Raw genomic sequence first — 12,655 nt, 5'->3', positions numbered from 1 at the left:
CTTTCTCTCTTTCTCTCTTTCTTTCTTTCTTCCTTTCTTTCTCCCTCTTTCTCTTTCTTTCCTTCTTCCTTTCCTTCTTTTCTTTTCCCCTCCTTTTCTTCCTTCTTTCCTTCCTTCCATCCATCTTAAATGACATATACATAAACCTTCCTTTGTTCTGAATCTATCAGATGATTAGAGCTATTTTGCCCAAAGTATTTAGTTCTAATTCAGATTTATCCAAAGGGAATTTTCATCTGCAAGTTTGAGAATTTGTTTTTAGATCAAAAAATTTCAGAAGAGTCTTTTCACATCAGAGAAATTTTGTGAGAACTTTAATGTCAGCAGCCATGTCCTTCAGAAACATAGATTGTGAATAGAATGCTGCACTCGGATCAGGAAAAACTCAGTTTAAATGTTGACTCAGACACTTACTAGTTGGGTAACCACTGGGAAATCGCTTAACCCCTTTCAACTTCAGTTTCTTCATCTATAAGGTGAAGGGTTAGAATTTAATGACTGCTAAGATTTTTTTCAGCTCTAAGCAGAATTTTCTGCAATTTTCTATTTCTTTTTCTTTTGGGTTGAAACAATTCAACCTTCAAAACATATCTAAACTTAGCAGCCTTAGAATCTAAGTATGTTATGAATTCAACCAAAGTATTCATTCCAACATTTTGGTAAACCCACTTTGAAATCAGAGCATCTAAGCAAGCTTAACTGGTATTTCATTCTAAAACATCCTACACTCTAGGTAAATGATGATGACATTCCTTAGATATAACATGAGAATTTTGGACATTTGGGTTCCCTTGTATATGTTCCATGGGGTACCACTCAATTTAATGTAGATTACTGTGCCTGGCAAACATTAGAAAAAAAAAAGAAAATAAAACAGCCTCCAATATATTGATACTCAAAGTTGGGGTGGGGGCGGGTGGGAGTGAGGGAAGGAGTAAAAGCTTCTTGAATCAGGCTGGATCAGTTAGAAAGGTACTTACTTTTTATCCCAACAAATTTTATCAGACAATGGGAACAGTGTAGTCATCTTTCCAGGTCTACTGCACTGGGCACTCTTGTCAGCTTCGACAGTATTCTGAAGACAATAGACAAATATTATCTCACCTTTTAAAAACTGTTAATCATTTGTTTTGCTTGTTATCTCCTAAAGGATATTCTTGGCCCTGAATAATACATTGAAGGAAACTAAAATGTTCAAGCATAAAAATATACAATTATAAAATTAAGTGAGATTAAAAGTTTATTCACCAGTTAGTAGAATGGTACTTTTATGACTATTTTTCTCCTTTCTTTGGAGGAAAATTCAACATTTGAAAAACTTGAGATTTGAAAAAGGTTACTGTAGCTTTTCTAGGAAACAATATAATTTTCATTTTGGCCCCCTTAACCTCATCTCTAGAGAGGCATTATAGCATTATGAATAGAAAACTGCCATTGAAGTCAGGAATGAATGAATGAGCAAATGAATGAATAAGTATTAAGGACTTACTATGTGCCAAGCACTGCATTAGGCAACTAGAAATACAAATAGAGAAATAAGACCATCCTTACTGTCAAGAAGCTCTTATTCAAACTGGGAGAAACAACAAATTTAGGATGACCTGAGTTCAAATTCTACCTCAGTCACACAGTGATCTTGTGATCCTCACAAATCATTTAATATCACAAAACCTCAGACAATTCCAAAGCTATGAATTTTGGTGAATCTGCTAGTCAGCTTTAGGAAGGAAACTCCCCACTCAGATTTCCCATTACCAGTGAAAATAATCATCAATCCAAGCAAGTGTGCCCACTGCTCTAGAAAAACTTCTAGGATCCATCTTGCCATCTTTGTGGATACTTTTTAAAAAATTATTATTATTGACTATGAGTCTCTCCAGGCTCCCTTGCTTCCATAGATGGTCTTTATGACTTGCAGTGAGTGGCCAAATAAATTTGTAATGTCTGATCAGTCCTCTGGTAATATCCTTCTCATCTTAGTACAAAAACTTTATGAAGACCTTTCTCATTTGGTATGGCCTTTCAACTTGGGAATCTTCCAGAATAGCCTTCAAAATACACGATAACCTCCAGGCTATGGTGATGTAGATAAATTTATCCCCTGAACTATAGACTACTATTTATAATAATTGATAGTAATATCTCACATTTGTATAGCCTTTTAGATTTATAAAGTTCTTTCTTCATAACAGGCTTGTGAGGTTATAGATTTCTCTATCAAATTATCAATTTAAGTGTTGAAAAGTTCCAGAACATATTTTAATTATGGATGTATAAAATGACTTGTTTTGAAGAGGATTGATAAATGGCTTTGCAATATTTTATACACAGAGTTTTCCATGCCTGGTTTATCTCAACAAATTTATTTTTAAAGTGACATGTGTAAGGGGGAATTATAGAGGAGCCTGTGATCAACTTTGGCTCTCAGTGAATGTGATGAACTTGCAGGGTCTTGTCTTTTGCTTCAGTGCATCTGAGGGGTACCACCCCATGGAATATGAGTGTGCCTACTAGTACTTTATTGATGGAATACTGGAAATTGATGATATCTGTAAGGTAGGAAGGACAGTCTCTTCTGGAACAGCTGCTCTTATCCATGCCATATAAAAAGAACCTGTGAGATCATCTTGACCCATTTTATTCTCTCTTGCTTGTCAAGACTCCTTACCCTTTTCCATAGTGCAACTAAATGAAGGAAGGAAAAAAGAATAGTTGATGGTGATTTGTAACAGAAGCACACAACAGAGGCAGACAGGTGTGCGCAGTCTGAGAGGTTAGCTCATGGGTAAAGTTCCAGAACTCCAAGGTCAATATGAGTAGAGGAGGTTTTTGACTTAGTAGACAGCATGATCCCAGAATTTGACCTTCAGAGAATGGAAATTTCTTGGGCGGTGTCAGCTTTGGGAATAGTCTTTGGGTTAACCCCAAGTTCGAGAATTCCTGAGTTTGGGAGCCAGAGAATTAGACTTTCCATAGAAAGAAGATTGCCTGATATAGCAAGCTCCCAGAGTAGGGGGCGGGGGGAGATAGTCTACCCAGCGCCTGCCCAAAATCCTATTTGGAGAGCAAAGTCAATGAATTACATGAGTTCATGTCATATGGCAAGAGGATGATTTATTTGGTGATTCCCCAGAGTATGTTTTAGAAGAATCTAAACCAAAGTTTCCTCAGTGACAACCCCATTGAGATTTCTCAGGAGCAAATCCAGTTGGGTACAGTAAGCCAAAAAAGGAAAAAAACCACAGCAGTAGACCCAGTACATGTTAGTTCTGAATCTTTTGGGAAACCATGTGCCATGTGTTACATTCAATTTTTTTTACCCTCATTTTAGGGATAAGGAAATTGAGGTAAAAATTACTTACATGACCTGCTCCAAGGTCCATAGCTAGGAAAGCTCAAAAGCCCGTGATAGAACACAAATATTTTGACTTTGAGTCCTGTGTACTCTTAATTACAGCATATTAGCTCATCATTTTCAAGTAACTTGAGTGTTATACTTGAGTCCAATTATTATTATAATAATTTGTGTTATTTTAAATGCTTGGTGTTGAGGTGTTTAAGATATAACATCAATTGATAAGCAAATATATATAGAAAGTGCTCAAGTTTAGACTCATATTTACCCAAAAAAAAAAAAAATCTGGTTGCTTTATTGTTGAAGGTAATAAATAGTGAGTTTTTCAGGAGATGGCTTTAATAGAGTAAAAGATCTTGTATCTAGATCTGGAAGAGAATTCAGAAGCCATCCAGTTTTACAGATGGGGAAACTAAGACCCAGTGATAGGTGAGAGGATTTGCTCAAAGTCACGTAGGAAATAAATGTCAGAGATGAAATTTTACCTCAGATTCTCTTGCATATAAGAAAGAATTTACCAGCCATTGCTTTTTTGTCACTCTACCAGAGAGAATAGGATTAACAACGGGGTATATAAAGGTTTAACTAATTAATTAATCCTGGGGCAAGGAGATGGAACAGAAACTTCTTTGCTAAAGAAAATGAGGGGAAATGGATCTATGTCTCTAAATTTAGCACACATTTTTCATATATTTGAAGGTACTTTCTTCGAAACAAATCTATGAGAAGGGTAGGGCAAGAATTATATACATTTGAGAGCCAAAGAGACTGAAATTCATAGAAGTTAACCAAGTTACCCAAAGTCACTCCACTAGCAAGTCACAGAGCTGGGACTTTGAGACAGGCCTCCCAAACCTGGGTTCTAACTCCTGAACTGCACTGTGTCTCCCTGGTATTTCCAGTGAAATGAAAACGATTATAGAGTTGTTTTTATTGTTGAGCTGTCTCACTCATGTCCAACTTTTGTGACCTCATTTGGGGTTTCCTTGGCAAAGATACTGGAAGGCTTTGGCATTTCTTTCTCCAACTCATTTTATAGATGAGGAATGAAGGCAAACAGAGGTAAGTGACTCATCCAGAGTCTCACAGCTAATAATTGTGTCTGAGGTTAGATTTTAACTCAAGTCTTCTGACTCCAGCCCCAGTACTCTATCTATTGCACCCCCTAGATGCCCAATGAGTACCACACATGAACAATTCATAGCAGAGAGAAAATCTCACCTAAGAAAACTACTGTTGTTCTCACCATTCGCAGTCTATCAGAAAGCAGAGAAGTGACAAATGGACAGAAGGGATGAGGTTGTAGTATTCTGAATAGGGAGTGACCAGAATAAGAATTCGAGTTGTAGCCCTGCCTGAAGGGAAGAGAGGGAATGAAAAGCTACCCAACATACTGTGAAGGAAAAGAATCCACAGGACTCAGTGACAGCCTGGAAACAGAGGGACAAAGAGAAGTAATTGAAAATTATACCAAGACTGTCAGTTGGAGAGGATAATAGAATTACTTCAGTGACCAAGAAAGGAGGGAATGGGGACAGGAAGAAAGATGAGGGGGATTCAGTCTTTGTCCTACTAATTTTAAATTTGTGACACGACCTCCAGAAGGAAATATCAGGCAGTCAGTTAGAAATATGAGCTAGAACAGAGGGTAAAAATTGTGGATCAAAAGGGAGGTTGGGAAGCAGATAAGCCAAGCCCCAAATCCTTTAGTTTGTTGCTGATTTGTTTTTCATTTTTTAAGTAACTATTAATTGTGCCTAATACAAAGTCATGCTACTTCCCGGTTTTGTTTTTGTTGCTGCATAGCATTACAAGTTAATGATGCCGCTCAGTTCCAAAGCTCTCGTCTGGCGGCTGCTGTTGTTCTATAGAATCCCCCTCAAGAATCCAGTGGCACAGAGCAACTGTTAGTGTTCAGTGACCTTCTGCACCAGCTGTCTTTGGGGCTTTGAAATTGATTTTCCTCATCTCAGTCTCTGATAGTCTCTCTTCAAGTGTGCCTCTCTAGTTCATCACCAGAGTGAAAACGGTGGCACAAATAGCTGAGGAGCTGTAGGCGGGCATCACGCAGGGCATCATTAGAAACATCAGAACAAAAATCAGCCCGTTCCGGTGTGCTCGGTGTTAAAAGAGGCTGCCACTTTTATTGTTGAATACAATGGGGAATTTTTCTCAGAGGGTTGACTTTTTTAAATTCCCAAATATGGTCTAAAAAGTAGAGAAAATGTCTGCCAGTATTCAGACAAGCATCATCTGGATCCCAGGTCGTAGCAATGCATTTTGGACAAGATAGATAGATAAATAGATAGGTAGATAGATAGATAGATAGATAGATAGATAGATACATACATACATACATACATACATACATAGATGATAGTAGATATGTAGATATAAATAGGCAGAAAGATATCTAGACACAAATAGAAAAATAAACAGAGAGAGAGAGGTGGAGGGATAGATGGAGTGATGGAGAAATAGAGTGATGGAGAGATAGATAGATAGCTAGATAGATAGACAGATTGACAGATTGATAGGCAGATTGATAGATGAGAGAGATACATAGATTGAATGATTGATAGATTGATAGATATAGACAGACAGAAAGACACATAGACATAAATAGAAATATAGGCAAATATAAACATATATAGAAATAGATAGGTGATAGACTAGTAGGTATACAGATAGACAGATATATATATATATACATATATATATATGTATATGTATATATGAGAGAGAAATGATAGATATAGACAGAGAGATAAATAGACAGATTTACAGATAGAAAGACAAGCAGATACATATCTATGGACAGATACATAAAGATAGAACAGAAAGCTGTTCTATACTTCACATACAGAATTGAAGATACATTTTAATCACTTTCCTCATCCGCCTATTTCTTGCCTATTTCAGGCAGAGAGACATTTTTGTCCATAGGAAGTAGGCATTGATCCATTTGGAACCTAAGACTATCAATCTACCTAAATGAAAATGAACATATGTTTATATACTTCTATAAATTAATATATTTAGACACTTTGAAGCATGATGTCTCACAGAGGAAACCATATAATAACATTTTAGGTACATGAGCTTACAGATGAACTTAACATATAAAAATCTTGTAATTTTTAACAACTTTCAAAAAAATCATAACCAGCCCTTCCCACTCTTACTAGGTTAAAGGTTGCATTTTCAATTTCTTGTCATTTTTTCCTTTCCCTTATCCAGATTTGCTTAAATTCCAGCCTGGGTTTTTTGGGGGGTGTTTATAGACTTAGACCTAATACGTTATTAATATGGACAGATATTTGGACAGAGGAGGAAAAAAAATCTCGTGCATTTGATTCATAAAATCTGTGGCCAAAAGTTTTTATAAATTTTGCTTTTTCCATGAAGGCATGGAGTAATAGATTTTTTATATTTATATTCCAAATTTATATATAAAAATGAATTAGAAACAAAGTCAAGGAAATCTGTTTAAAAATAGTAGATTATCATGGCTGGCTTTTCAAGAATATCTTTAAGTTGGCATGCTTGAAACCTTTTACTGGCATTATTATCAGAGCAGCAATGTTGTTCATGCAAATAGGTAGCAAATAATTATACTGATTTCCAAATTTCAGAAACTGAGTCAGTGTTTAACTCTTCCTAATATCCTCAACTATACAGTAAGGCAGAGTAAACTCACATTTGTTGCTGTTGCTGAACTGGTTAAGTGACTTGCCGGTTATGGAATGTATTTTGTGGTGCCTCCCAAACTCCCCCAACAGATTTACCTTCCTGATTATGCTTTGTTTAGACTAAAAGCAAAATGAATTTTCAATTCCTGGGGCCATAAGAACTGATTTTGGCAATGTCTGACAGTACTGGGTTGAACAGAGGAAAGTCTGTCTGTGATTAAGATGTTACCTCAGATAATCGACAGAATAGATAATGTGCATGCAGATAATTGAGTTGACTTCCACAAGTCTGTGTTTCTGTAGATGTTAAATACCACATGTGCCTATAATGGAATTATCCTCGTTTCCAAGGGATAGATGTTTCTGTGTTAATAGACACCAGATTTTTCTTCATCTAAGAACTAGAAGGCAGGTAGGTGACTCATTGATTAGAGCACTTGGGCTTGAAGTCAGACAGATCTGAGTTCAAATTTGACCTCAGACCCTAGCTGTATGACCCTGGGCAAGTCATTTAACCTCTGCTTGCTTTAAACCACTGGAGAAGGAAATGGCAAACTAATATGTTTGCCAAGAAAATCCCATGGACAGTATGGTCCACAAGGTGATAAAGAATTATCACCACTGAACAATAAGAAGCACTTTTAAACAATTAGGGTTATCTGATAAAGGAACTGAAAGTGAGGCAGTGAGATGCGTGAGTCAAGAAGAGCTTAAGCAGAGACTAAGTAATGATATATTCAGAATTTTGTAAGAAAGATTTATGTATCAGGTAGGAAGGTAGATTGAAAAGCTTCTAAGGTCTTTTCCCAGCCTAAGGTTCTATGATTTGCACTGTGACTTGTAAATGAGTTTTGAAAACTTTTTATAAAGAATTCCAGGAACACTCCAAATTGGGCATCACTGAAATAAGCTTCCCACGTCCATATCATTTCGGGGTTGGAAAGGACTTCCAAGGGTATCTAATGCAACCTCTACCTGAGCCAGAATCCACTCTGCAACATCTCTGAAAAGTTGCATCCAGTATTAGCCTCAAAGACCTTCAGTGATAAGCAACTCACTACCTTCCAAACAATACCCTTCTGTTTTTAGACCGCTCTAAGCATTAATTTTTCCCCGCTCATAAGTAACTGAAATGTACCTCTCTGTAACCTTACTTAGGTTGTTCCTAGTTATGACGTGAGCAGTCAAATGGAAAACAACTCTAATCCCTTCTCCATATGAAAGCCACACAAACAAATAAGGATAACTGCTTTTTGAAGTTTTCTCTTTTTCCAGATATGCATTCACACTTCCATTAACTGATCCTTATATGGCACAGTTCCATCACCATCATGATCACCACCTTCTGACTATATTCCATCTTGCCAGTGATCTTCTTAAAATATTATGGCCAGAACTGAAACAAATACTCCCTCCAAAATGGTGTGACTAAACCTCATCCACTCTGGACACTACACTTCAATTAATGCAACTTGGAATCTCACTAGCATCTTAGCTATACATTTTTTTGAGTCAGATTGAACTTTTGGTCCACTAAATTCCTCATATTTTTTTCCCATTGGAACTATGATCTAGCCAGGTCTTATTCTGTCCTATAATTATGCTATTGATTTTTTAGCCCCTTAATAACACTTTATATTTATCTACCATGAAGTTCATCATATTATTTTCATCATATTTTTCCAGAGTATTGAAAATTTTTTGGTTGTTCACCATGTCATCCATTGTATTAATTATTCTTCCCAGTCTTGTACCATCTGCAGATTTGATAAGTATTTTTATCCATGTTTTTATCCAAATCACTGATGAAAAAGTTGCAAGTACGGCACACAACTCCCTGTAAATTCATGTTGATAGATTAAATACCAGTCCTGGAATCTAGTAGTTTAGTCAATTCTGAATTAGTATAATATGGGCTACAGTTTAGTTCACATCTCTACAGCTCATCTTAAGAGCAGTGGCAGAGGCTTTATCTGTGGTCTTGTGTCCATATACAATGTTTATAGGACTCTTTTTACCACTGTGGTACGTTATGGCCATATTTGATTTCATTTGCATGGGTACTCTGTTCAGATTGCATCCAGTGTATTAGACAGTCTTCATGAGTTGCTGTGGCTGAAAAGATCACCTTTTGGGGACAAGCCACTACAGACTTAGGTAGGCTGGTCATGACTTATTACCAGGTCTGTATTGGGAATCTTGATAGTTTAGTAGGACATAGCATAGCTTTTACTCTCTTAGTATATATAGTCTTTAAGAACTAACAGGATCTCCAAGTCATAGTATAATATTTAGGGAGGAAATTTAACTCGGAGTCTAGTAATGAGAGAGAGAAGAGAAGAGAAGAGAAGAGAAGAGAAGAGAAGAGAAGAGAAGAGAAGAGAAGAGAAGAGAAGAGAAGAGAAGAGAAGAGAAGAGAGAGCCTGAGACAGACAGAGACAGAGAGAAAGTTAAGTCAACAAACATTATCAAGAGCTTACTGGAACAGTGAGATGGCTCAGTGAATAGAGAACCCGGCCTGGAGATGGGAAGTCTTAGGTTCAAAGCTGACCTCAGACACCTCCTAGCTGTGTAACTCTGAGCAAGTCACTTGACCCCATTGCCTAGCCCTTATGGTTCTTCTGCCTTGGAACCAATACTTACTATTGATTCTAAGACAGAAATATGGATTTTAAAAAAAAAGAGTGTTTGCTTTATGCCAGACGCTGTGCTGAATACAGAGTATATACAAAGTAAGGCAGAAATATTCCAACAGGGGAAACAAACTCAAACTAACTAAGTATAATATATGTATAGTACAAACTAAGTATATATATATATATACCGTGCAAATGGTAGTCAATCTCAGGGAAGGTGAGGGGTATTAGGGAGGAATCAGGAAAGACTTCTCATAGAAGATATTTTATTTAAGTCTGAATGGAAGCCAGAGAAGTCATAGTTATGGGAAATGAGAAGGAAAAGCATCACTTGCCTGAAGACAACCAACAAGAGAGCACAGGACTCAGAGCTAGCATGTCCTGGGTGAGAAGCAGAAAAAGGCCAGTGTTGCTGCATCAGAGAGTATATGAATGAGCATAACATAGGAAAACTGGAAAGGTAGGAATTGGATTGGCCATTTGGGAATGGCTTTCAGTGACAAAGAGAGGGTCTATATTTGATCTTGGAGGTAATAAGAAGCCACCAAAATTTATTAAATAGAGGAGAATGGCATAGCCAGAGCTTTGCTTCAAGAAGATCACTTGGGCAACTGAATGGCAAATAGAATGGAGTGGGGAGAGACATGAAATGGGCATATCACCTGGCAGGTTACAGCAGTCCTCCAGCCATGACTTGATGACAGCCTCAATCAGAGTGGCAGCTCGGTTGAGTGTGGAATGTGGAGAAGGACATGTATCCAAGAGATGTGCATTGCTTTATATTTGAGAGTATTCAGTAGCTTTCATGATCTTTTTAGATACTACAAATCTGAGGCACACAGGGTGAAGTTCCTTGCCCAGGGTCTCACTTGTAATAAATGTCCAAAGTCAGATTCAAACTCAGATAGATGGGTTTTCCCAGCTTCAGGACTAGTCTTCTATCCGCTGCACCACCTCAATGCCCTGATGTCATAGTTCAGTGGTTCCCAAACTTTTTTGGCCTACCGCCCACTTTCCAGAAAAAATATCACTTAGCCCCCCTGGAAATCAATTTCTAAATTTTAATAGCAATTAATAGGAAAGATAAATGCACCTGTGGCCATCACCGTTCCCCTGGATCGCTGCAGCATCCACCAGGGGGCGGTGGTGCCCACTTTGGGAATCACTGTCATAGTTAGACCTTTGTAGCTAAATGGAGGATGTACTGGATGTGTGTGTGTGTGTGTGTATCCATCCCCTGAGATATCTATCTATTATACTCTAGCTATATCCATATCTATAGATAGATCTCTTGCCTCTTTTTGGGTTTTTATCAATATATACAGATATACAGATGGATACATCTATATATATATGTGTGTGTATATATGTGTATATATGTGTGTATATATATATATATATCAGCAACTTGTGTCAGATATTCTCATCTTCTTGTATCTTACAATGGTGTTCTTCATCTCCACAGGCATTTCCTATTCAAAACAGGAACAGGGACGACGCCACTGTTCAGTACTGCCACACCAGGATACACAATGGCATCTGGCTCTGTTTATTCCCCCCCGACTCGGCCACTACCTAGAAACACCCTATCAAGAAGTGCTTTTAAATTCAAGAAGTCTTCGAAGTACTGTAGTTGGAAATGCACTGCCCTCTGCGCTGTAGGGGTCTCTGTACTCCTGGCAATACTACTATCATATTTTATAGGTAAGTCCCCATTTTTGTGATGAAAGCTAGGTCCCAATTAGTACAGATAATGAATCCCCTAAAAGAGTCACATTATTCAAATTCATATGTTGTATTATTATTGGGCTAGAACCAATGGCCATATTTTACATAATTAGAAGTTCAAACAGTGTAAATTTTAATACATGCAGCCACTTGGGGGTGGAGGGTCATTATTCACACTAATCAGGACCTAGCTATATTGTGACTATGAATCAGGAGACCCATATTGCTGTTTTAGTGAGTTGATGTATATATTTACTTTGCCCAGCAGCATAGCAAGAGATTATATTTCAGTGAGGTGTTAGTGTTGGGCTGGTAAGTATACTGTATAAATCATAAAGTATTCTAATTAAGTTTCAGGAATTTTAGAGAAATATAAAAGTTCTCTCTCTCTCTCTGTCTCTCTCTCTGTCTCTCTCTCTCTCTCTCTCTCTCTCTCTCTCTCTTTCTCTCTCTCTCTCTCTCTTTCGCTCTCTCTCCTCCCTCCCCCCCTCTCCTTTCTTCCTCTGTCTCTCTCCCTTCTCTCTCCTTCCCCTTCCTCTCCCCCTCCCCACTCCCTTCTTCTTTCTTTCCTGAAAAAGCACAGCCTTGCCCAGTAAGTTTAAAACATTTCTGCTTTTTGGCATATTCCTAATGAAAACATGTGTATCTCTGCTACATTTCACGCACACAAAATATTTCATGCCCTTGCTGCAATAAACATCAGACAGGAATCTCCATGGCTGCACAGTCAGTAGGGAACTCTCTGGCTGCTTGTGGTATCACACATCTTTCAGCTAAGTCAGCAATCTAAATGTAAAGCTCATCACTCAGGGCCATCACCCAGCACTCAGGAACACTCCCTGGAGGGCTTCAGGCCCATAAAACAATGAATGGATTATAGACTCATTCACATATGTGGATTTTTTTCATCTTTGCAGATGGAGTATTGATCATATTTTTCATCTAATAAGTAATCCAAGTAATGCAGGCTACTAGGAGAAAGTTATCCGTAGTCATATTAGTTAACCATTTCATAACATGGCAGAATACACGACCAATTTGAAGTCGTTTCTAAAATGTAAGAAATTAGCCCATCAGATCATACCCCAGTCCTGAGGGTTGGAAAGGATTCTCTGTATTCACAGAGACAGATCCTAACTGTGGAGCCGACCCATGAAGAAAAAGAAAGCTAGGGATGCAAATAAATTCAAGTCCTAAAGGAGTTTGTGATGCTCTAGAAAAGCCCTCTGGGCTTCATCTTGTTA

The 12,655-nt window shown here is 37.7% G+C and overlaps 1 protein-coding gene across 1 annotated transcript in view; it reads left to right on the top strand.

Moving 5' to 3' along the window:
- The window catches only part of TENM3 (teneurin transmembrane protein 3), a 598,624-nt gene that overhangs the window by 369,169 nt on the left and 216,800 nt on the right, over positions 1-12,655 (top strand). The window contains exon 4 of the mRNA XM_044682283.1: positions 11,149-11,387. Coding sequence (XP_044538218.1) covers positions 11,149-11,387 — 239 coding nt within the window. The remainder of the gene's footprint in view (positions 1-11,148; positions 11,388-12,655) is intronic.

Source organism: Gracilinanus agilis, chromosome 6 (genome assembly GCF_016433145.1).
Source record: "Gracilinanus agilis isolate LMUSP501 chromosome 6, AgileGrace, whole genome shotgun sequence".
Taxonomy (NCBI): Eukaryota; Metazoa; Chordata; class Mammalia; order Didelphimorphia; family Didelphidae; genus Gracilinanus; species Gracilinanus agilis.
Note: the sequence above shows the minus strand (reverse complement) of the source record. Positions and strands in the feature narration are given on the sequence as shown.